General features: G+C 39.4%; 1 protein-coding gene across 1 annotated transcript in view; it reads left to right on the top strand.

Moving 5' to 3' along the window:
* The first annotated feature begins 1,100 nt into the window (after window positions 1-1,100).
* LOC129688404 (vomeronasal type-2 receptor 116-like) overlaps window positions 1,101-27,032 on the top strand; it is a 42,978-nt gene continuing 17,046 nt past the window's right edge. Inside the window, 1 exon segment of the mRNA XM_055623229.1 lies at window positions 1,101-1,297. Coding sequence (XP_055479204.1) covers window positions 1,101-1,297 — 197 coding nt within the window.

The following is a 27,032-nucleotide window of genomic DNA, read 5'->3' as shown; positions in this document are numbered from 1 at the left end:
TGTGCAACAGACATTTCACAATGGAATATTACTCAGCAATGAAAAACAAGGAAATCATGAAATTTGCAGGTAAATGGTGGGGACTGGAAAGGATCGTCCTGAGTGAGCTGTCCCAGAATCAGAAAGATACACACGGTATATACTCATTCATATGGACATATAATATAGGATAAACCTACTAAAAGCTGTACACCTAAAGAAACTAATCAAGAGGGAGGACCCTGACTAAAATGCTCAATCCCCATCCCGAAAAGCAAAGAGGATGGACATCAGAAGAAGAAGAAAACAGGAAACAAGTTAGGAACCTGTCACAGAGGGCCCCTGAAAGGCTCTGCCCTGCAGACTATCAAAGCAGATGCTGAGACTTATGGTCAACTGTTGGGCAGAGTGCATGGAATCTTATGAAAGAAGTGGAAAATAGTAAGATCTGGAGAGGACAGGAGCTCCACAAGGAGAGCAACAGAACCAGAAAATTTGAACACAGGGGTCTTTTCAGAGACTCATACTCCAACCAAGTATCATGCATGGAGATAACCTAGAACCCCTGCACAGATGTAGCCCATGGCAGTTCAGTATACAAATGGGTTCCATAGTAATGGGAATAGGGACTGCCTGTGACATAATCTGATTGGCCTGCTCTTTGATCACCTCCCCCTGAGGGTGGAGCAGCTTTACTAGGCCACAGAGGATGACAATGCAGCCACTCCTGATGAGATCTGATAAACTAGGATCAGAAGGAAGGAGAGGAAGCCCTCCCCTATCAGTGGACTTGGGGAGGGGCATGTGTGAAGAAGGAGAAGGGAAGGTGGGATTAGGAGGGGAGGAGGGAAGGGTTTATGGGGGGATACAAAGTGAATAAAGTGTAATTAATAAAAGTTAAAAAAAGTAATAAAAAATTAAAGCTTCTGCAAACTTAAAAAAAAAATCCTCCAGAGGCAAACAAGGAACCGCAAAGTACATAGAGAAGCAGGTTTCTTTAGTAGTAACCACAGAAATAAAAATAGACTCCTTAATGTGCTCATGCAAAATTGGTACATGATTTCTGCCTGACTGTTCATGCTGAACTTTGCTCAGCTTCACTTCTTAGTGACATGAGAAAGATGTTCTCTTTTATCTTTATCCTCTTGGTTCTGAAGCTTTCCTTTTTTTTCTGCAATTTGATTGACTCCAAGTGTTTTTGGAGAATAAAAGACAGAAAAAATGATCTAGGAGATACAGATGCTGACTGCTTTTTTTCTATTTATTCAAAGCATGGTTATGTGAAGAATGATCATTTCAATGGGAATATAGACAAGCAGTAAGTTCATCTTTCATTTACATATTTTATTTATATCAGGATAGATAAAAAATTCCAGGGAGGCTGAGAGGTAGAGTATGATTCAATTTATCTTTTCATTGAGTTGTTGTTTCTTTTTCAGAACCTGCCAATATTTAGTCCATGTTTTACTGCTGTTCATTTTTCTAATACTGTTTATTTAGGGGATAACTTGTTTGTAATTTTTTATTTTATTTTAATCACAGGTCATTCAATTGTATCCCAGCCATAGTCCCCTCCCTCTTTCCTTCCCAATCCCACCCACCCTCCATCCCTCCCTGCCTTCTTCCAAGTCCACTGATAGGGAATGTCCTCCTCCCCTTTGCTCTGACTCTACCTTATCAGGTATCTTCAGGACTGGCTGCAATGTCCTGGTTGCAATGTGGCCTAGCAAGGCTGCTCCTTCCTTGGGTGGGGGGAAAGGAAGATCAATGAGCCAGTCACTGAGTTCTTGTCAGAAATAATCATTGTCCCACTTACTGGGGAACCCACTTGGATACTGAGCTACAATCTGAGCAGGAGTTTTAGATTATATCCATGCATGGTCCTTGGTTGGAGAAACAGTCTCATAGAAGACCCCTGTGCCCTGATATATTTGGTCCTTGTGAAGCTCCTGTTCTCTCCAGGTCATACTAACTCCCCCTTCTTTCAGAGGATTCCCTGGACTCTGCCAAAGGTTTGGTTATGAGTCTCAGCATCTGCTTTGATACACTGCTAGGTACACAAGACTTTCAGAGGCCCTCAATGGTAGACTCCTGTCCTGTTACTTGTTTTCTCCTACTTCTAATGTCGATCCCCTATGTCTTTCTAAGGGAGGGTTAATCATCTTGCCCCTGGTCCTCTTTCTTGTTTATCTTCTTTAGGTGTACAGATTTTAGTATGTTTATCCTATTTTATAGGCCTAGTACCCACTTATAAGTGAGTATATACCATGTGTGTCTTTCTGTTCATGGGATATGTCACTGAGGATGATCTTTTCTAGAGCCCACCGTATGCCTTTAAATTTCATGATTTCCTTGTTTTTAATTGCTGAGTACTATTCCATTGTGTAAAAGTACTACAATTTCTGTATCCATTCCTCCACTGATGGACATCTGGGTTGTTTCCAGGTTCTGGCTAAACATGGTTGAACAAATGTCCTTCTTGTGTACTTGAGCATATTTTGGATATATGCCTAGGAGTGGTATAGCTGTATCTTGAGGAAGCAGTAGTATTCCTGATTGTCTGAGAAAGTGCCAGATTGATTTCCAAAGTGGTTGTACAAGTTTACATTCCCACCAGCAATTGAGGAGGGTTCCCCTTTCTCCACAACCTCTCCAGCATGTGTTCTTAATGGAGAGAAACTTAAGTCAATCCCACTGAAATCAGGAACAAGGCAAGGCTCCCCACTCTCTCCATATCTCTTCAACATAATACTTGAAGCCCTAGCTATAGCAATAAGACAAGTAGGGAAGAGCAAGGGGATACAAATCAGAAAGGAAGAAATCAAGTTTCACTATTCGCAGATAATATAATAGTATACCTTTGTGACCCCAAAAATTCTACCAGAGAACTCCTTCAGCTGATAACACCTTCAGCAAAGTGGCTGGATACAAAATTATCTCAAAAAAAAAATCAGAAGCCCTCCTATATACCCTAGACAAAAAGGTTGAGAAAGAAATCAGGGAAACAACAGCCTTCACAATAGTCACTAATAACATAAAGTAGTTTGGGGTGACTCTAACCAAGCAGATGAAAGACCTGTTTGAAAAAAACTTCAAGTCTCTGAAGAAAGAAATTGAAGAAGACATCAGAAGATGGAAAGATCTCCCGTGCTCATGAGTCGGATCGGTAAGATTAACATAGTGAAAGTGGCCATTCTGCCAAAAGCTATCTACAGACTCAATGCAATTCCCATCAATCCTGTTTCGTTTTTTTTTTAATTCTTTATTGATTATACTTTATTCACTTTGTATTCCCCCTGTGGTTCCCTCCCTCCTCCTGTCCCAATCCCTCTTTTTCTCCACCCTCTGCATGCATGCCCCTCCCCAAGTCCACTGATAGGGGAGGTCTTCTTTTCCTTCCTTCTGATCCTAGTCAATTAGGTCTCATCAGGAGTGGCTACATTGTCTTTTTCTGTGGCCTGGTAATGCTGCTTCCCCCCTCAGGGGAGGTAATTAAAGAGCAGTCCAATCAGTTCATGTTAAAGACAGTCCTGTTCCTATCACAATGGAACCCACTTGGATACTGAACTGCCATGGGCTATATCTGTGCAGGGGTCTTAGGTTATCTCCATGCGTAGTCCTTGGTTGGAGTATCAGTTACAGGAAAGACCCCTGTGCTCAGACTTTTTGGTTCTGTTGCTCTCCTTGTGGAGTTCCTGTCCTCTCCAGATCTTACTGTTTCCCACATCTTTCCTAAGATAGCCTGCACTCCGCCCAAAGGTTGCCCATAAGTCTCAGCATCTGCTTTGATAGTCTGCAGGGCATAGCCTTTCAGAGGTCTTCTGTGTCAGGCTCCTGACTTGTTCCCTCTTTTCACCTTCTTCTGATGTCCATCCTCTTTGCCTTTCTGGGTAGGAATTTAGCATTTTAGCAAGAGTCCTCCCTCTTGATTAGTTTCTTTAGGTGTACAGATTTTAGTAGGTTTATCCATATTATATGTCTATATGAGTAAGTATATACCGTGTGCATCTTGCTGCTTCTGGGATAGCTCACTCAGGATGATCTTTTCCAGATCCCACCATTTACCTGCAAATTTCATGATTTCCTTGTTTTTCATTGCTGAGTAATATTCCATTGTGTAGATATACCACAATTTCTGTATCCATTCCTCCACTGAGGGGCATCTGGGCTGTTTCCAGTTTCTGGCCATTACAAATAAAGCTGCTACAAACATCGTTGAAAAAAAAATACCAACACAATTTTTTACAGACCTTGAAAGAAAAATTCTCAACTTCATATAGAGAAACAAAAAAACCCCGAATTTCCAAAACTATTCTGTACAACAATAGATCTGGAGGTATCTCCATCCCTGATCTACAGAGCAATAGTAATAAAAACTGCATGGTATTGGCATAGAAATAGAAAGGTGGATCAATGGAACCAAATAGAAGACCCAGAAATAAACTCACACACCTATGAATACTTGATCTTTGACACAGAAGCCAAAACCATTCAATGAAAAAAAAAAAAATGGTGCCAGTCCAACTGTTTGTAATTTTTGAGTAACAGTTTCCAGGTAGAAGGTGAATGAATAACCCACACCTTCTTCCTTGATCCTAGAAAGAGTACTTTAATATGATAGTTCCCAACTTTAATGGTGTACCAAATATTGTTTTTGTTTTATTTCATAGAGGCTAAAATAAAGCTTTTTTTTTTTCTGCTAGCGTTTCTTTCCTTAGCATGAATGCACAATTCCTTCACATCTGACATTGGTATATGTGCCCTGATTTTAGTTACATGCATTGAAAAGATAAAAAGATTTTGTTCAAATGATATATCTGTCATAATTGTCGTCTATGACCCCTACAACTGAAATAGGGATGGAAATACGATACATGCTCACAATGAGAATATTAATCTTTACTTTTCTTTACACAGTGTTTCCTATGCACAGCCACATTTTTGTTGTAATAAAATATTAGTATGCTTTTTTCAAAATTATAAGTTAAAAATGTATGAAGCATCCATCTATTCCGGTAGACACTATGTTAGTTTTCAGAAGAGAGGTTTCCCTTGAAAGCAAATACTTTCTATTTGTATTTTCACGTGTTGGAATAAAAAGATTGGTGTCTGTGGTATCTGATAACAGTTGAGAGAGGAATACTAAGCTTAAAAATTCAGCCAAGTTTCCCCATAATGAAGGTAATTTACTGATTTCAAATTTTAATGTCTCATATCTCTACTAATCACTAATAAATGATAATAATTATCATCCAATTTATTCAATTTATATCCCAGATCTGGCTCCCTCCCTAGTCTCCTGCAAATCCCACTCTCCCTTCCTCTTCTCCCCTTCTGCCTATCCCCTACTCCACCTATAGAGAAGGTCCTCCTCCCCTTCTATTTGACCCTAGCCTATCAGGTCTCATCAGGACTGGTTATATTGTCTTCTTCTGTGGCCTGGCAAGACTGCACTTGCCAGAGCCTGCCACTGAGTTCATGCCAGAGAAAGGCCCTGCTCCCCTTCTTAGGGACCTCACTTGGAGACTGAATCTATAGGCTACATCCAAGCCAGGGTTTCAGGTCCTCTCCATGTATGGTCCTTGGGTGTGGTATCATTATCTTCAAGGCACTCAGGGTTGAGGTTATTTATTTATTTATTGTCTTTGTTTGCCTACTTTTGGAACTTCTGTCCCCTCCAGGTATTCCTGTCTCCCCTTTCTTTCACAAAATTCCATGCATTCTGCCCAAATTTTTCTATGAGTCTCAGCCCCTGCTTCCATACCTTGATCAGTAGTCTTTCAGAGGTGGTCTGTGGGAGGCTCTTATCCTGTTCCCTGTCTTCTGCTTCTGATGTCTATCATGTTTGTCCTTCTGAATGAGGATTGAACATCTTCTCTAGGGACTTCCTTGTTGTATAGCTTCTTTAGAAGTACAGATTTTAATATGTTTATCCTATATTATTTGTCTAATAACCACTTATGAGTGAGTATGTACCGTATGTGTCTTTCTGCTTCTGGGTTACTTCACTCAAGATGATCTTTTCTAGTTCCTACCATTTGCCTGCAAATTTCATGATTTCCTTATTTTTTAATATTTTATTATTATTATTAATTACACTTTATTCATTTTGTACCCCCCATAAGCCCCTCCATCCTCCCCTCCCGATCCCACCCTTCCTCCCCTTTCTGCATGCATGCCTCTCCCCAAGTCCACTAATAGGGGAGGTCTTCCTCTCCTTCTTTCTGATCTTAGACTATCAGCTCTCCGCAGAAGTGGCTGCATTGTCCTCTTCTGTGGCCTGGTAAGGCTGCTCCCCCATCAGGGGGAGGTGATCAAAGAGCAGGCCAATCAGATTATGTCAGAGGCAGTCCTCTTCCCATTACTATGTAACCCACTTGGAAACTGAACTGCCACGGGCTACATCTGTGCAGGGGTTCTAGGTTATCTACATGAATAGTCCTTGGTTGGAGTATGAGTCTCTGGGAAGTTCCCTGTGTTCAAATTTTCTTGTTCTGTTGCTCTCCTTTTGGAGTTCCTGTCCTCTCCAGCTCTTGCTATTTCCCACTTCTTACATAAAATTCCATTCACTCTGCCCGACAGTTGGCCATCAGGCTGAGCATCTACTTTGATAATCTTCAGGGGAGAGACTTTAAGAGGCCCTCTGTGGCAGGTTCCGAGGTTGTTTCCTGTTTTCTTCTTCTGGCTTTCAAAGGCCCTCTGTAGCAGGTTCCTAGGTTGTTTCCTGTTTTCTTCTTCTTCTGATGTCCATCCTCTTTGCCTTTCAGGATGGGGATTGAGCATTTTAGTCAGGGTCCTCTCTCTTGATTAGTTTGTTTAGATGTACCGATTTTAGTGAGTTTATCCTATGTTGTATGTCTATATGAGTGAGTATATACCATGTGTGTTTTTTTGCTTCTGGGAAAACTCACTCAGGACGATCCTTTCCAGGTCCCGCAATTTACCGGCAAATTTCATGATTTCTTTATTTTTCATTGCTGAGTAATACTCCATTGTATAGAGTACCACTGTTTCTGCATCCATTCTTCAGTTGAGGGGCATCTGAGCTGTTTCCAGCTTCTGGATATTACAAATAAAGCTGATATGGTTGAGCAAATGTCCTTTTTGTGTACTTGAGCCTCTTTTGGTTATATGCCAAGGAGTGGTATGGCTGGATCTTGAGGAAGCGCTATTCCTAGCTGTCTGAGAAAGCGCCAGATTGATTTCCAGAGTGGTTGTACAAGTTTACATTTCCACCAGCAGTGGAGAAGGGTTCCCCTTTCTCCACAACCTCTCCAGCATGTGTTGTCACTTGAGTTTTTGATCTTGGCCATTCTGATGGGTGTAAGGTGAAATCTCAGAGTTGTTTTGATTTGCATTTCCCTAATGGCTAATGAGGTTGAGCATTTCTTTAAATGCTTCTCTGCTATTAGATATTCCTCTACAGAGAGTTCTCTGTTTAGCTTTGTTCCCCATTTTTTAAGTGGATTACTTGGTTTGCTGCTTTTCAGCTTCTTTAGTTCTTTATATATATTGGATATGAGTCCTCTGTCAGATAAAGGGTTGGTGATGATTCTTTCCCAATCTGTAGGCAGTCGCTTTGTTTTGATGACGGTGTCCTTTGCTTTACAGAAGCTTTTCAATTTCATGAGGTCCCATTTATTGATTGTTGGTCTTAGAGCCTGTGCTGTTGGTGTTCTATTCAGAAAGTTTTCTCCTGTACCATTGAGTTCTAGGGTATTCCTCCAATTTTTTTTCTAGCCAATTTAATGTGTCTGGTTTTATGTTGAGGTCTTTGATACACTTGGACTTCAGTGTTGTTCAGGGTGATAAGTATGGATCTATTAGCATTTTTCTACATGTAGACATCCACTTAGACCAGCACCATTTGTTGAAGATGCTATCTTTTTTCCATTGTATGGTTTTGGCATCTTTGTCAAAAATCAGATGTCCGTAAGTGTGTGGGTTTATTTCTGGGTCTTCTGTTCGATTCCATTGATCCACCATTCTGTTTCTATGCCAGTACCATGCAGTTTTTATAACTGTTGCTCTATAGTACAGCTTGAGATCAGGGATGGAGATACCTCCAGAAGATCTTTTATTGTAGAGGATTGTTTTACCAATTCTGGGTTTCTTGTTATTCCATACGAAGTTGAGAATTTTTCTTTCCAGGTCTGTAAAGAATTGTGTTGGCAATTTGATGGGAATTGCATTAAATCTGTAGATTGCTTTTGGTAAGATGGCCATTTTTACTATGTTAATCCTGCCAAGCCATGAGCATGGGAGATCTTTCCATCTTCTCATATCTTCCTCTAATTCTTTCTTCAGAGACTTGAAATTTTTTTCATACAAGTCTTTGACTTGCTTGGTTAGGGTTACGCCAAGGTACTTTATGTCATTTGTGGCTATTGTGAATGGTGTTGTTTCTCTAATTTCTTTCTCAGCCCTTTTGTCTTTTGTATACAGGAGTGCTACTGATTTTTTTGAGTTAATTTTATATCCGGCCACTTTGCTGAAGGTGTTTATCAGCTGTAGGAGTTCCCTGGTAGAGTTTTTGGGGTCACTCATATATACTATCATATCATCTGCAAATAGTGATAATTTGACTTCTTCCTCTCCCATCTGTATCCCCTTGATCTCCTTCGAGAGATGTTTCAATTTCTGCAAGTGTATCTTCGGCTCCTGAGATTCTTTCTTCCATCTCTTGTATTCTGTTGGTGATGCTTACCTTTGTAGTTCCTGATCTTTCCTCTATGTTCTCCAGCTCCAGGTTTTTCTCTATTCGTGTTTTCTTTATTGATTCTAATTCTGTTTTCATGTCTTGCACCATTTCCTTCATCTGTTTGAATGTGGACTCCTGCTTTTCAATGACAACTTTTAATTTTTGTCCGTTTCCTCTCTATGTATCACTAATTGTGCCTCTACTTCTTTGGCTATAATTGCCTGTATTTCTATGAGAGCTTTGTTTATTTCTTCTTTATTTGCTTTCATTTGTGTGGACATTTCTTTGAGAGCTTTGTCTTTGACTTGCTTGGTTAGGGTTACACCATGGTACTTTATGTCATTTGTGGCTATTGTGAATGGTGTTGTTTCTCTAATTTCATTCTCAGCCCTTTTGTCTTTTGTATACAGGAGTGCTACTGATTTTTTTGAGTTAATTTTGTATCCGGCCACTTTGCTGAAGGTGTTTATCAGCTGTAGGAGTTTCCTGGTATAGTTTTTGGGATCACGCACATATACTATCATATCATTTGCAAATAGTGATAATTTGACTTCTTCCTTTCCCATCTGTATCCCCTTGCTCTCCTTCGACTGTCTTATTGCTCTAGCAAGGACTTCAAGCACTATGTTGAAGAGGTATGGAGAGGGTGGGCAGCCTTGTCTTATCCCTGATTTCAGTTGGATTGCTTTAAGTTTCTCTCCATTCAGTTTGATGTTGGCTATTGGCTTGCTGTATATCGCCTTTACTATGTTTAGATATGTTCCTTGTATCCCTGATCTCTCCAGTACTTTAAACATGAATGGATGTTGGATTTTGTCAAATGCTTTTTCAGCATCTAGGGAGATTATCATGTTTTTTTTTTCTTTCAGTTTGTTAATATGGTGGATCATATTGATGGATTTCCATATACTGAACCACCCCTGCATACCTGGGATGAAACCTACTTGGTCATAGAGGTAATATCTTTGAAGTGTTCTTGTATTCGGTTTGCAAATATTTTGTTAAGTATTTTTGCATCAATGTTCATAAGGGAGAAATGCCTGAAATTCTCTTTCTTTGTTGGGTCTTTGTGAGGTTTAGGTACCAAGGTGACTGTGGCTTCATAGTATGAGTTTGGTAATATTCCTTCTGTTTCTATTTTGTGGAATATTTTGAAGAGAATTGGTGTTATCTGTTCTTTGAAGGTCTGGTAAAATTCTTCACTGAAGCCATCTGGTCCTAGGCTTTTTTTGGATGGGAGACTTTTGATGACTGCTTCTATTTCTTTGGGGGATATAGGACTATTTAATTGATTTACCTGGTCCTGATTCAGCTTTGGTAAGTCAAATCGATCAAGAAAATTGTTCATTTCATTTTGATTTTCAAATTTTGTGGCATATAGACTTTTGAAGTAAGTCCTAATGATTGTTTGGATTTCCTCAGTGTCTGTAGTTATGTCCCCCTTTTCATTTCTGATTTTGTTGATGTGGGTGGTGTCTCTCTGCCGTTTAGTTAGCTTGGCTAAGGGTTTGTCTATCTTGTTGATTTTCTCAAAGAACCAGCTCTTGGTTTCGTTGATTCTTTGAATTGTTTTATTTGTTTCTAATTGTTTGATTTCAGCCCTGAGTTTGATTATTTTCTCCTTTTTGGTGTGTCTGTTTCTTCTTTTCTTGGGTTTTTAAGTGAGCCATTAAGTTGCTTGAATGAGCTGTCTCGAATTTCTTCTTGAAGGCACTTAGTGCTATGAACTTTGCTCTTAGCACTGCTTTCATTTGTATCCCTTTGATCTCCTTTAATTGTCTTATTGCTCTATCAAGGACTTCAAGAACTATGTTGAAAAGATATGGAGACAGTGGGCAGCCTGCCTTGTCCCTTATTCCAGTGGGATTGATTTAAGTTTCACTCCATTGTGTTTGATATTGGCTATAGGCTTGCTATACATTGCCTTTACTATGTTTAGGTATGTGCATTGTATCCCTGATCTCTCCAAGACTTTGAACATGAATTGATATTGGATTTTGTCAAATGCTTTTTCAGCATCTAAGGAGATTATCATGTGGGGTTTTTTTTTCAGTTTGTTTATGTGGTGGATCACATTGATGGCTTTCCGTATATTGAACCACCCTTGTTTGCCTTGGTTGAAACCTACTTGGTTGTAGTGGATGGTATCTTTGATGTATTCTTGTATTTGGTTTGCAAGTATTTTGTTGAGTATTTTTGCATCAATGTTCAAAGGGAAGATTGGTCTGAAATTCTCTTTCTTTGTTGGGTCTTTGTGAGGTTTAGGTTCCAAGGTGTCTGTGGTTTTGTAGAATGAGTTTGGTAGTGTTCTTTCGGTTTCTATTTTGTGGAATAGTTTGAAGAGAATTGGTGTTAGTTCTTCTTTGATGGTCTGGTAGAATTCTGCCCTGAAACCATCTTTCCCTGGGCTTTTTTTGCATGGGAGACTTTTGATGACTGCTTCTATTTCCTTAGGGGAAATAGGACTATTTAATCAATATACCTGGTCACGATTCAGCTTTTGCAAGTAGAATTGATCAAGAAAATTGTCCATTTTATTTAGATTTTCAAATTTTGTGGTATGTTAGGCTTTTGAAGTAAGACCTAATGATTGTTTGAAATTCGTCAGTGTCTGTCATTATGTCCCCCTTTTGTTTCCGATTTTGTTGATTTGGATAGTGTCTCTCTTCCTTTTAGTTATTTTGGGTGAGGGTTTGTCTATCTTGTTGATTTTCTCAAAGAACCAGCTTTTGGTTTCACTGATTCTTTGAATTGTTTTATTTGTTTCTAATTGATTGATTTCAGCCCTGAGTTTGATTATTTCCAGACGTCTATTCCTCTTTGGTGTGTCTGCTGCTTTCTTTTTCTAGGGCTTTTAGTTAAGCCATTAAGTTGTTTGAATGAGATGTTTTGAATTTCTTCTTGAAGGCACTCACAGCCATTAACTTTCCTCTTAACACTGCTTTCATTGTATCCCTTAATTTTAGGTATTTTGTGCCCTCATTTTCATTGAATTCTAGGAAGACTTTAATTTCTTTCTTTATTTCTTCTCTGACCCAGCAGTCATTAGTAGCAGGTTGTTCAGTTTCCATGTGTGTGTAGACTTTTTGCTACTTCTGTTGTTGAGGTTCAGCTTTAATCCATGGTAGTCAGATAGGATATAAGGGATTATTTCAATCTTCTTGTATCTGTTGAAACTTGCTTTGTGACCATATAGTTATATGTTCTATTTTGGAGAAGGTTCCATGAGGTGCTGAGAAGAAGGTAAATTCTTTTGAGTTTGGGTGAAAGGTTCTCTAGATGTGAGGTCCATTTGATTCATGACCTCTGTTAGAGTGATTGTTTCTTTGTTCAATTTCTGTTTTGTTGGCCTGTCCTTTGTTGAGAGTGGGGTGCTGACGTCTTCCACAATTAATGTGGCGATCTATGTGTGGTTTAAATATTTATCACAGAGACAGACAAAACCGTTACAATGGCAGGACTTTTAGTGATTACATTCTTCCGTACTAAGCTAAACATTACTTTACATAGTTTTACATTCCAAGATACAAAGTAAATTTAGAATGACAGTATTTTATGACATATGCTGTCAAGGTATAAGAAATTACAATGAACTGTTTGTATTTTTTGACACTAAAATTTGTACTTAATATAGACATTTCTTGATAGTCCCAGTATATTCTCATTCATGAAAGTTCAAAGCCACTTGCCTGTATTTATGGTGTGTACCAGGATTTGTGGTGCCATCTTTAGAGAAAGAGCTTATCTGAATAGACAAATCTGTCTCAAGCCTGTCTCCTAGTGAGTCATCTGAAAGTCCACAAAAGTTTTTATTGCAGCTGTAAACTTTATATCAAGTATTTAACTTTTTAACTTCTAAAATTGTTTTAATTAAATCAGGAGTTCCATAATCAGAAATTATTTGATCTTAATCACAGTGTATATTCATAAAGATCCCATAGAAAGATTGTTCAATTAGACTGGGTAAATACCTAGGGAATGAGGTTTCACACCATGCCACATTTTTTTGAGAGATACAGAATCACAGAAATAAGCAGTGTCAGTGTTTGGAAGCAATTCTAGAGGTGCATCATAGTATAGACCTTATAAAATATCAGGCTACCTTCCAGAAAGCCCAGATGTCTCCTTAACTCTGCCAAATCAATGGCTCTTGGCAAGGGTCTTCAAACATACGTGCTTACATATTTTCTTAGTACAAGATGAGAGAGATTCAGAGAAATATTTTATTTTTTTCTAACTTACGAGTAATAAATAAAATAGGAAATTAAATGTTTTTTCAAGCTTAGGCTTTTTTTTTCTTTTTCCAGCTTATTGAAAGTCATTTTATTTGTCCCTGATTTGTTTTTCTACTTACTTACTTATTTATTTACTTTACATAATGATCATAAACCACTTAGTCTTCTACTCCCATTCCTACCTTCCAACCCTTTTTCCCCATTACCCCCACCCTTCTTCTCAGAAAAGGGAGCCCCACACCACGTGTCATACTGCCTAGCCACATGATGTTTCATCAGAACTAATCCTCTTTCATTGAGGCCAGGCAATGCTGTCCAGCTAGAGGGAAGTGATCCTCTACACTAGACAGCTACATCTATGTCTGTGATAGACCCTGCTCCAATTGCTAGGGAACCCACATGAAGACCAAGCTACCCATCAGCTACATACCTGTAGGAGGCATAGGTCCAGTCTATGTATGCTTTTTGGTTGGTAGTTCAGTCTCTTTGAGACCCCATGGGCCTAGGTTAGTTAATTCTGTTGGTCTTCCTGAGGAGTTTTTGTCCCCTTCACATCCCTCTAATCTTCCTTCAACTTTTCTACACATTTCCAGATATCTGTCTAATATTTGGTTGTGAGTCTTAGCTTCTATTTTGATCCATTGTTAGATGAAGATTTTCAGAGCACAGCTAGCTTGGCTCATGTCTGCAAGCATAGCAGAGCATCACTAATAATGACAGGTTTGACTCTTATGAAGTGGGTCTCAAGTTGGGCTGTTCTTTGGTTGGCCATTTCCTCACATTCTGCAACATCTTTATCCCTGCCTATTTTGAAGGCAGGGGATAATTTTTGGGTCAAAGGTTTTGTGGGTGAGTTGGTGTTCTCCTTCTTCCATTGGAAGTTCTGCCTGACTGTAGGGGGTGACCACTTCAGTCTCCATATGCCCTGGTGCTAAGAATGTCAGCTAGAGTCATCCCATATCTTCCCTGAAGCTTACTCTATTGCAGGTATACAGCTTGTCTCAGAGATTTCTACCCATCAGCTTCTCTCCTGTCTCTCAGCTCTACTGCCTTCTGCCTCCCATCCTACCTGTTTTCCTACACCTGGTTCCCACCCACATTTTCCTCCTCAACCCCTCTCCTATCCAGTTCCTTCTCATTATCTCCTTCTGATGTCTATTTTATTTACCCTTCTGAGTGAGACTCAAACATCTTCCCTTGGGTCCTCCTTGTTACTTAGCTTTTTTGGATCTGTGGATTGTATGATGCTTATCCTGTACTATATGGCCTGCCCTGGGCCCTCTATGCTCCATCTCTCTAGTGTACTCTACATATCAGCTCCTGGGTAGCTCTATTTCAGGGCCCCATATATATCTTCAATCTCAGAAACCATCAGTCATTAGAGACTATCAGTTATTCCTGTGTCCCTGGAGGTTTGCTGCCACCCAGGAAAACCAATGGACTGATGTCATCTGGGACCACCAGCTCTACCTGCAATTGAAGAAGCCTACTTCCATCAGGGACCACCGAGCCTGATAACACCAGGGCCAACCAGATGGCTAGCGGTCAGCATAAGAACACAGGCAACAAAACCAAGGGCCATATGGTACTTTGGAACCCTGCTATCCAACTACAGTAAGGCCTAAATATCTTATCACACCTGAAATGCAAGAAAGTGATCTTAAATCTGACATTATGAAAATGGTAAAAGCCAGAAGAGAGAAAAATGAACCCTTCAAAGAAATAAAGGAAAACACAATCAAACCAATGAGGGAATTGAATAAATCTCTTAAAGAAATATGGGAAAATACCACCAAACAGAAGGAAATGCATAAAACTGTTTAAGACCTGAAAATGAAAATAGAAGCAATAAATAAAATAATCTGAGGCAACCCTGGAGATGGAAAACCTAGGAAAGAGAAAAGGAACTACAGACACAAGCATCACCAACAGAATACGAGAGATGGAAGACAAAATCTCAGGCATAGATATAATACAAGATATTGATAATCGGTCAAAGTAAGTGCTAAATTTAAAAGTTTCTAAAACAAAACATCCAAGAAATTTGGGACACCATGAAAATAACAAATGTAAGAATAATAAGGATAGAAGAAGGGAAAGATTCCCAGCTCAAAGTCCCAGAAAATATTTTCAACAAAATCATAGACGAAAATTTCCTCAACTTAAAGAAACAGGTACCTACATGAGCTATGCCAAAAATTCAACCAGAGAACTCCTTCAGGTGATAAACACTTTCAGCAAAGTGGCTGGATACAAAATTAACTAAAAAAAAAAAAAATCAGAAACCCTCCTGTAAACTAAAGACAAAAGGGCCAAAAAAGAAATTAGAAAACAACACCCTTCACAATAGCCACTAATATGATAATGTAACTTTGTTTGACTCTAACAAAGCAAGTGAAAGACCTGTTTGAAAAAGAAAACTTCAGGTCTCTGAAGAAAGAAATTGAAGAAGATATAAGAAGGTGAAAAGATCTCCAGTGATCATAGATTGGTAGAATTAACATAGTGAAAATGGCCATCTTACCAAAAACAATTTACAGATTCAATGCATTTCCCATCAAAATACCAATACATTTTTTACAGACATAGAAAGAAAACTTCTCAACTGCATATGGAGAAACAAACAAACAAACAAAAAAATTAAACAAAGAAATTAAACAAAGAAACAATAACTCTGACAGAGGTCATGAATCAAATGGACCTCACAGACCTCTAGAGAACCTTTCACCCAAACTCAAAAGAATTTACCTTCTTCTCAACACCTCATGGAACTTTCTCCAAAATAGACCATATAGTTGGTCAAAAAGCAAGCCTAAACACATACAAGAACATTGAAATAATCCCTTGTATCCTATCTGATCACCATGGACTAAAACTGGACCTCAATGACAAAAAAAAAGGCCTATACACACATGCAAACTGAACAACTTGCTTCAAAATGACAGCTGGGTTAGAGAAAAAATAAAGAAAGAAAGTAAAGACTTCCTAGAATTCAATGAAAATGAAGGCACAACATACCCAAACTTATGGGACACAATGAAAGCAGTGCTAAGAGGAAAGTTCACAGCACTAAGTGCCTTCAAGAAGAAATTCCAGACGTCTCATTCAAGCAACTTAATGTTAATGGCTCACCTAAAAACTCTAGAAAAAGAAGAAGCAGACACACCAAAAAGGAGTAGATGGCTGGAAATAATCAAACTCAGGGCTGAAATCAATCAATTAAAAACAAATAAAACAATTCAAAGAATCAATGAAACCAAAAGCTGGTTCTTTGAGAAAATCAACAAGATAAACAAACCCTTAGCCAAACTAACTAAAAGGCAGAGAGAAACTATCCAAATCAACAAAATCAGAAATGAAAAGGGGGACATAACCACAAACACTGAAGAAATCCAAACAATAATTAGGTCTTACTTCCAAAGTCTATATGGCACAAAATTTGAAAATCTAAATGAAATGGACAATTTTCTTTACCAATTCTACATGCCAAAGCTGAATCAAGACCAGGTAAACCAATTAAATAGTCCTATATCCCCTAAGGAAATAGAAGCTGTCATCAAAAGCCTACCATGCAAAAAAAGCCCAGGGCCAGATGGTTTCAGGGCAGAATTCTAGCAGACCTTCAAAGAAGAGCTAACACCAACACTCTTCAAACTATTCCACAAGATAGAAATAGAGGAACATTACCAAACTCATTCTATGCCACAGTAACCTTGGTACCTAAACCTCACAACGACCCAACAAAGAAAGAGAATTTCAGGCCAATCTCCCTTATGAACATTGATGCAAAAATAATCAACAAAATACTTGCAAACTGAATCCAAGAACACAACAAAGACATCATCCACTACGACCAAGTAGGCTTCATCCCAGGCATGCAGGGGTGGTTCAATATATGGAAATCCATCAATGTGATCCCCCACATAAACAAACTGAAGGAGAAAAACCACATGATCATCTGAAAAGGCATTTGACAAAATCCAACATCCATTCATGTTTAAAGTATTGGAGAGATCAAGGATACAATTCATACCTGAACATAGTAAAGCCGATATACAGCAAGCCTATAGCAGAATTAATATAGTAAAAATGGCCATCTTACCAAAAGCAATGTACAGATTCAATACAATTCCCATCAAATTACCAACACAATTCTTTACAGACCTTGAAAGAAAAATTCTCACCTTCATATGGAACACCAAGAAACCCAGAATTGCTAAAACAATCCTCTACAGTAAAAGATCTTCAGGAGGTATCTCCATCCCTGATCTCAAGCTGCACTATAGAGCAACAATACTAAAAACTGCATGGTACTGGCATAGAAACAGACTGGTGGATCAATGGAATCAAATAGAAGACACTGACATAAATCCACACACTTATGAACACCTGATTTTTGACAAAGATGCTAAATCCATTCAATGGAAAAAAGACAGCATCTTCAACAAATGGTGCTGGTATAACTGGATGTCTACATGGTGAAAAATGCAAATCGATCCATACTTATCACCCTGCACAAAACTAAAGTCCAAGTTGATCAAAGACCTCAACATAAAACGAGACACACTAAACCACTTAGAAGAAAAAGTGGGGAATACCCTTGAACTCATTGGCATAGGAGACAACGTCCTGAACAGAACACCAACAGCACAGGCTCTAAGAGCAACAATCAATAAATGGGACCTCATGAAACTGAAAAGCTTCTGTAAAGCAAAGGACACCATCGTCATCAAAACAAAATGACAGACTACAGATTGGGAAAGGATCTTCACCAACCCTATATCTGATGAGGACTCATATCCAGTATATATAAAGAACTAAAGAAATTAAACAGCAAAAAATCAAGCAATCCAATTAAAAATTGGATACAGAGCTAAACAGAGAATTCTCTGCAGAAGAATATCGAATGGCAGAGAAGCACTTAAAGAAATGCTCAACCTCATTAGCCATCAGGGAAATGCAAATCAAAACAACCCTGAGATTTCACCTTACACCCATCAGAATGGCTAAGATAAAAAACTCAAGAGACAACACATGCTGGAGAGGTTGTGGAGAAAGGGGAACCCTTCTCCACTGCTGGTGGGAATGTAAACTGGTACAACCACTCTGGAAAGCAATCTGGCGCCTTCTCAGACAACTAGGAATAGTCTTCCTCAAGATCCAGCTATACCACTCCTAGGCATATATCCTAAAGATTCTCAAGTACACAATAAGGACATTTGCTCAACCTTGTTTGTAGCAGCCTTATTTGTAATAGCCAGAAGCTGGAAACAGCCCAGATGCCCCTCAGTGGAGGAATGGATGCACAAATTGTGGTATATCTACACGATGGAATATTACTCAGCAATAAAAAACAAGGAAATCATGAAATTTGCAGGTAAATGGTGGGATCTGGAAAAGATCACCCTGAGTGAGCTATCCCAGAAGCAGAGGGATGCACACTGTATATATTCACTCATATAGACATATAATAAATGATACACTTACTAAAATCTGCACACCTAAAGAAACTAATCAAGAAGGAGGACTCTTGCTAAAATGCTCAATTCCTATCCATAAAGGCAAAGAGGCTGGACATCAGAAGAAGGAGAAAAGAGGGAACAATTCAGGACTCTGACACAGAGGACCTTTGAAAAGCTCTGCCCTGCAGACTATCAATGTTGATACTGAGACTTATGGGCAACCTTTGGGCAGAGTGCAGGGAATCTTAGGAAAGAAGTGGGAAACGATAAGATCTGGAGAAGAGAGGAACTCCATAAGGAACAACAGAACCAAAAAATCTGAGCACAGGGGTCTTTCCTGAGACTGTTATTCCAACCAAGGACTATGCATGCAGATAACCAAAGACCCCTGCACACATGTAGCCCATGGCAGTTCAGTATCCAAGTGGGTTCCATTGTAATAGGAACAGGGAGTGTCTCTGAAATGAACTGATTGGCCTGCTCTTTAATTACCTCCCCCTGAGGGGGAAGCAGCATTACCAGGCCACAGAAGAAGACAATGCAGCCACTCCTGATGAGACCTAATTGACTAGGATCAGAAAGAAGGAAAAGAAGTCCTCCCCTATCAGTGGACTTGGGGAGGGGAATGCATACAGAGGGTGGAGGAAGGGAGGGATTGGTACTGGAGGATGGAGGGAACCATGGGGGGGGATACAAAGTGAATAAAGTGTCATTAATAAAGAATAATAAAATAAAAAATAAAGCAAAATCTTAAAAACAAAACCAAAAACAACAACAACAGATCTTATGGAGATATCTCCATCCTTCATCTCTAGCTGTACTATGGGGAAATAGTAATAAAGACTGCATGGTGTTGGCATAGAAACAGAATGGTAGATCGATGGAATCAAGTTGAAGACCCAGAAAAAAAAGTCATACACCTATGGATACTTGATTGTTGACAAAGAAGTCAAAAACATACAATGGAAAAGAGATAGCATCTTCAACAAATAATGCTAATATAACTGGATGTCTACGTGTAGAAAAATGCAAATATATTCATATTTACCACCCTGCACAAAACTAAAGTCCAAGTGGATCAAAGACCTCAACATAAATCCAGACAAACTAAATCTGTTACAAGAAAAATTGGGGAAGAGCTTAGAACTCTTTGGCACAGGAGACAACTTCCTGAACAGAACACCAACAGTTCAGGCTCTAAGAACAACAATCAATAAATGGGACCTCATGAAACTGAAAAGCTTCTATAAAGCAAAGGAACTGTTGTCAGAACAAAATGACAGCCTGTAGACTAGGAAAGTATCTTCATCAACCGCATATCTGACATAGGGCTAATATCCAGAATATATAAAAAACTAAAGAAGTTAAAAAGCAATAAATAATGTAAGCCTATTGAAAATGGGGTACATAGAATTCTCAGTAGAGGAATATCAAATGGAGCCATCGTGGTACATTTACACAATGGAATGCTACTTAGCAATTAAAAACAAGGAAATGATGAAATTTGCAGTCTAATGGTGGGATCCAGAAATGATCACACTGTGGGAGGTATCCCAGAAGCAGAAACACACACATATATACTCATGTATAAGTGTATAATAGACATATAATACAGGATAATCATACTAAAATCTGTACACCTAAGGAAGCTAATCAAGAAGGAGGACCCTGGTAAGATGCTCAATCTTCATTTAGAAAACAAATTAGATGGACATCAGAAGAGGTAGAAAACAGGGAACAGGCCAGGAGCCTATCACAGAGGGCCTCTGAAAGACTCTACCCAGCAGGGTATCAAAACATATGCTGAGATTTATAGCCAAACTTCTTGCAGAGTTCAGGGATTCTTAAGAAAGAAAGGGGAAATAGAAAGACCTGGAGGGAACAGGAGCTCCACAAGGAGAGCAACAGAACCAAAAATCATGGGCACAGGGTTCTTTTTTGAGACTGAAACTCATATGAGGACTATTCAGGAAGATAACTTAGAATCCCTGCACAGAAATAGCCCATGGCAGCTCAGTGTCCAAGATGGTTCCACAATAATAGGAACAGGGACCATCTCTGACATGAACTCATGGGCTGGCTCTTTGATCACCTCCTCCTGAGGGGAGAACAGCCTTACCAGTCCACAGAGGAAGAAAAAGAAACCAGTCCTAATGAGACCTGATAGACTAGGGTCAGATGGAAGGGAGGAGGACTTACCCTATCATTGGACTGGGGGAAGGGCATAGAAGAAGAAGAGGGAGGAAAGGTAGGATAGGGAGGGAATGAGGGAGGGAGCTACAGCTGGGCTACAAAGTGAATAAACTCCAATTAACAAAAATAATAAATAAATAAATACATAAATACATAAATAAATACAAATGCTTAGTCATCAGGGAAATGCAAATCAAAACGACCCTGAGACGTCACCTTACATCCACCAGAATATCTAAGATCAAAAACTCAAGTGACAACCCATGCTGAAGAGGATGTGGAGAAAGGGGAACCCTCCTCCACTGCTGGTGCGAATGTAAACTTACCACTTTGAAAATCAATCTGGCTCTTTCTCAGAAAATTAAGAATAGTACTACCTCAAGATTCAACTATACCACTCCTAGGCATATATCTAAAATATGCTCAAATACACAACAAGAACATATGTTCAACCATGTTTGTAGCAGCTTTATTCATAATAACCAGAACCTGGAAGCAACCCAGATGTCCTTCAGTGGAGGAATGGACACAGAAATTGTGGTACATCTATACAATGGAATATTACTCAGTAATTTAAAAAAAAAAGGAAATCATGACATTTGCCTGCAAATGGTAGGAACTAGAAACGATTATCCTGAGTAAGGTATCCCAGAAGCAGAAACACACACACAGTATATACTCACTTATAAGTGGATATTAGACATATAATATTGGATTAACATACTAAACTCTGTATACCTGAAGAAGCTAAGCAAGAAGGAGGACCCTGAGTAAAATGATCAATCCTCAGTCAGAAAGGCAAACAGAAAGGACATTGGAAAAAGGAGAAAACAGGAACCACGAAAGAAGCCTACTTCAGGGGGCCTCTGAAAGACTTTGCTCAGCAGGGTATCAAAGTAGATGCTGAGACTCATAACCAAACTTTGGGCAGAGTGCAGGCAAGCTTACAAAAGAAGGGGGAGATAGAAAGACCTGGAGAGAACAGGAGCTCTACAAGAAGAACAACAGAACCAAGAAATCTGTGGACAGGGACCTTTTCTGAGACTGATACTCCAACCAAGGACCATTCATGGATATAACCTAGATAACCTGGTACCCCTCCTCAAATATAGCCAATGGCAGCTCAGTATACAAGTGGGTGCCCTATTAAGGGGAACAGGGACTGTTTCTGACATGAGTTCAGTGGCTGGTTCTTTGATCACCTCTCCCAGAGTGGGGAGCATCCTTGCCAGGCCACAGAGGAGGACAATGGATCCAGTCCTTAATAGACCTAATAAGCTAAGGTCAAATGGAAGGGAATGAGGACCTCCCCAATCAGTGGACTTGGAGAGAGGCAAGGGAGGAGATGAAGTAGAGAGGGTGGAATTGGGAGGTAATGAGGGAGGGGCTACAGCTGGGATACAAAGTGAGTAAACTATAATTAATATAAAAATAAAATTTAATAAAAACAAAAATAGATGCCTATAAATGCATAAGAAGCTTACAGAATACCAAATAGATTGGACCACATATTCCTTATCTAGAGTCCTCTCTTTTTCTTTTTACAAACAAAAAAGTATCACATTAATGTAGAAAATGACTCCTGGATGCATGCATGCCTCTGTTGTAATTTGGTCCTGAACATTTTCTTTATTTTCTTCATGAGAATGTAATTTTATTAGAGGTTGCACACATCTGTAATCCCAGCATTAAGGAAGACAGAGGCAGGCATATCCTATGAGTTTGAGGATAGGCAAAGCCAGTTCAGGACATCCAAAACATCACAGAGAAATCCAGTCTTGAAACCAAAAACAAATGTATCAAGCCCACTATGTCCTGCCCATATGCTCTTGTATATGTGGCCTTTCAGTGTCCCATCTTTAACCACCAAGGGCCTACATCTTAGAGTTAATGCATTCTCTCTCATTCAGCATGTATCAACTGTTTTTATAGGTGCAGATTTTAGTCATATTCTTCTATCAGGAGAAAGTTTTGGAATAAGTTTTTTTTTTTTTTTTTACATATCTATCTTATTTGGATATACAAAGTGGATCCATACTGAATAATCAGAGGCAAATGACTTAATAGAGCTTGAAAGTTTGAAAATTCACAATGTCACTTCACTTTCATGCTTAGAAATAGAAAATATTGTGGTACATTCCAGAGGAAAACTTCATCAAATAAACATGAACCTTTCCAAAGATTAAAAGCAAACCCCACAACCTGATAAATAGAGACCATCAAAGCATATGAGAAAATGTAGTATTTTGATTGTGGAAAAAACAAAAAAAATTTAAAAATATGAATCTGAAAACCATTAAAGATTTTATGTAGAAATCTTTGAATTTATATATGTATTAATAAAATTGATTAGTTTCTTTAGATGTACAGATTTTAGTAGGTTTATCTTATATTATATGTCTATATGAGTGAGTATATACCATGGGCGTCTTTCTGCTTCTGGGATAGCTCACTCAGGATGATCTTTTCCAGATCCCACCATTTACCTGCAAATTTCATGATTTCCTTGTTTTTTATTGCTGAGTAATATTCCATTGTGTAGATATACCACAATTTGTGCATCCATTCCTCCACTGAGGGGCATCTGGGCTGTTTCCAGCTTCTGGCTATTACAAATAGGGCTGCTACAAACATGGTAGAGCAATTGTGTACTTATTGTGTACTTGAGCCTCTTTTGGGTATATGCCTAGGAGTGGCATCTTGAGGAAGACTATTCCTAGTTGTCTGAGGAAGCGCTAGATTGATTTCCAGAGTGGTGTTACAAGTTTACATTCTCACCAGCAGTGGAGGAGGGTTCCCCTTTCTCCATAGCCTCTCCAGCATATATTGTCACTTGAGAGAGGACTCTTGCTAAAATGCTCAGTCCCTATCCAGAAAGGCAAAGAGGATGGACATCATAAGAAGGAGAAAAGAGGGAACAAGTCAGGAGCCTGACACAGAGGACTTCTGAAAGGCTCTGCCCTACAGACTATCAATGCAGATGCTGAGACTTATGGGCAACCTTTGGGCAGAGTGCAGGGAATCTTAGGAAAGAAGTGGGAAACAGTAAGATCTGGAGAGAACAGTCACTCCACAAGGAGAGCAACAGACCCAAAAAATCTGAGCACAGTGGTCTTTCTTGAGACTGATACTCCAACCAAGGAATATGCATGCAGATAACCTAAGGCCCCTGCACAGATGTAGCCCATGGCAGTTCAGTATCCAAGTGGGTTCCATTGTAATAGGAACAGGGACTCTCTCTGATGTGAACTGATTGCCTTGCTCTTTAATTACCTCCCCCTGAGGGAGAAGCAGCATTACTGGGCCACAGAAGAAGACAATACAGCCACTCCTGATGAGACCTAATTGACTAGGATCGGAAGGAAGGAAAAGAAGAGCTCCCCTATCAGTGGACTTGGGTTGGGGCATGCATACAGAGGGTGGAGGAATGGAGGGATTGGTACTGGAGGATGGAGGGAACCACGGGGGGGATACAAAGTGAATAAAGTGTCATTAATAAAGAATAATAAAAAAAATAAAATTGATGCTAAGATTCTAAAAGAAAAACATACACAAATTTTAAGACAGCTAATTTGTTTTAGTCCTTCATTTTGTTTCCTTTTGGTTTGGTTTTGTTGAGATATAATTTATTACATATTTTTTAAAGTATGAATGCAAGACATACAGATATGTATGTCTAATACCACAGTCACATATGAAATATTTAAATTATTTCATTAGGAGTCCTGAATATTATACAGACTATTGTACATTTAGCTTATATCTACTCATTATCTCATCCTTACCTTATTGTGAAACCAACTTTCTATTCCATGGAGTCATATTGGGATTTTTAATATAAATATGGTAGTATGCTTTATGCCCTACTATGTTTTTTTAACTAAACATAATATTTTCCAAGGCCATCTACACTTGTAGCAAAAAATATGAAAACCCTGAATTTGTTATATAAAATATGTTTCATACACTGTATTCAGAATACGGTTTTTACTCCTCCAACTCCACTGAAATTTGCTCCTATCTCTCTGCCTTCTGAACCCGCATTTTTTCTTTCTCTCATTAGAAAACGAACAGTCATCTAAAGAATAGTAATAAAATGGGATGAAAAAAAGCCAAGCAATCAGAATAGGAAAAAAAAACATTTTCCAGAAGAGGTCAGCCCCCTCACACACACACAAACAAAGAAAAGCAAAAGCATGAGAAATATATGCAGACAAAAAAGACATGGAGGGCCAAGATGGCAGTGCCAGGAGAACACTGCATCTGAGGAACAAGACAACATTTTCCATACAGTGACCAAGAGACTGAACTCTGGGCCCTAAAACAACAGTGATCATGTTTTCCAGGTGAGAGGAAGCCCCCATGGCATGGGAATTAGTCGAGTCCACGCTCAAGCCACCCAGCCAGAACCCAGAAGAGATCCTGGGTCACACAGGCCCTAGGTCTCCTGACCAGAGCCACATGCCTGCGTGTCCTGATCAACTTCCCAGGCTGAATGGTGGGCACAAAAACACCAGAGACTGGAAGTCCCAGTGGCTAGAAAAACCCACGGGGAAGGAAAGTAGCATGACTGGTCACAAGTCACCCAGTCTTTCCCCAGAAAAAGTCTCACAGACCAGCGGGTACTAGCTGCCATCACTGATCTGGCCCCAAGCCGGATGCACAGAGAGTAGCTGGGCACCCAGCTCCTGCAAACTAGCAGGCAAGCATGCATGCAGCCAGCCCAGAGACCTGCTTTGTACCAACTATTGCTCACAGACAGAACTGTGCACCCCAGGACACCAGCGACTTGGTGTCACTATCTGGAGAAATCCTCACAGGGAAGGAAGCAAAGGGGATGGATTTAGACCATCAAGTATATCCCCAGAAAGGTCCCACAGACTGGCACAAACCAGGAACCTGCTTTGTACCAGATAGCCTGCTATTACCAGGAGAGCAGTACTCACCTGCCACAGATTACTGTCTAGGTACTGGGGCACAGAGCCCCAACCTCAGACCTACAAAATCCCGGGATCCCCGAGATTAACCCCCAGATACTGCTCCAAGTGGCAACCAGTTATCCCTAACAAAACTGACAAAACCACAGGACACACAGGTTAAAGCAGCAGATCACTAAATTCACAGCAAGAAATAGGGCAGCTCTCTTCAGGTCATCTCCCGGTGAGAGGAGAGCCCTTTTGACTAACAAGGATGACAGTTACCATTCAGGACTCTACACCTGAGGTGAGCAGCACCAACTCCTGAAAAACACCAGCCATCCAGTGACTATACCCAAAAAAGCAGAGAAGGCTTCCTTCAGGAAAAACCATCTTCCTGCCAAAGGGATTCTCTCCACCACAGGATTCCAGAAACCACCAGAAACCAACTACAAATGCCTAAGGTAACCCATTGGGTAGAGGCCAGTGTAAAAGTTCCACCAACAAAAGCCAGAGCAATATGGCATCTCCAGAACCCCGTTATCCAGGGGCAACTAGCTCTAAACACCCCAGCATAATTGAAATGCAAGAAGATAACCTAACATCTATGATCATGAAGAGGATAACAGAGGAAACAAATAAAATGTGTAAAGAAAAAGAGGAAGATAAAAACAAACAGATTATGGCCATCCATAAAGAAATAGAGGAAGTTGCAGCCAAATAATTTGTGGCCAATAAAGAGGAAATGCTTAAATCACTGAATGAAATAAAAGAAACAGAAGATTATTCAAACAAACAGCTGAAGGAATTGATGGAAAAAAGGAAAGTACAGTCAGACAGTTGAAGGAAATCAACAAAATGGCTCAAGACCTGAAGATAGAATTGGAAAATTTAAAGAAAACAAAAATGGAAGAAATTGTGGAGAGAAAAAACTTAGGGAAGAAAATAGAAACTACAGAGGTTAGCATAACCAATAGACTACAAGAGATGGAAGAAAAAATCTCAGGTGTGGAAGATACAATGGAAGAAATAGATGTATCTGTCAAAGAAAATGTTAAATCTAAAAAATTCCTACCACAGACCAACCAAGAAATTCAAGACAACATAAAGAGACAAAACCTAAGAATAATAAGAATAGAAGAAAAAGAAGATTCCCTGCTCCAAGGACCAGAAAATATTTTCAACAAAATCATCGAAGAAAATTTCCCCAACTTAAAGGAGAGGCCAATAAGAATACAAGAGGCCTAGAGAACACCCAATAAATTAGACCAGAAAAGAATATCCTCCCACCACATAATAATCAAAGCAGTAAGTATACAGAACAAAGAAAAAATACTAAAAGCTGCAAGGGAAAAAGACCAAGTAACATATAAAGGCAAACCCATTAGAATTACACCTGACTTTTCAACAGAGACTATTGTTGGAGACAAGCCCTGAGAAACTTCCGACCTTTTCTCATTCCCCCCACCCTGCTGCACCTGGTTGACTAACATCCTGCTTGACAGTTGCAGAAATGTGCTAACTGTCTCAAAATAACCGCAAAGTG

This window comes from Psammomys obesus, unplaced genomic scaffold, assembly GCF_907164565.1.
Source record: "Psammomys obesus unplaced genomic scaffold, mPsaObe1.curated_primary_1811, whole genome shotgun sequence".
Lineage (NCBI taxonomy): Eukaryota > Metazoa > Chordata > Mammalia > Rodentia > Muridae > Psammomys > Psammomys obesus.
Note: the sequence above shows the minus strand (reverse complement) of the source record. Positions and strands in the feature narration are given on the sequence as shown.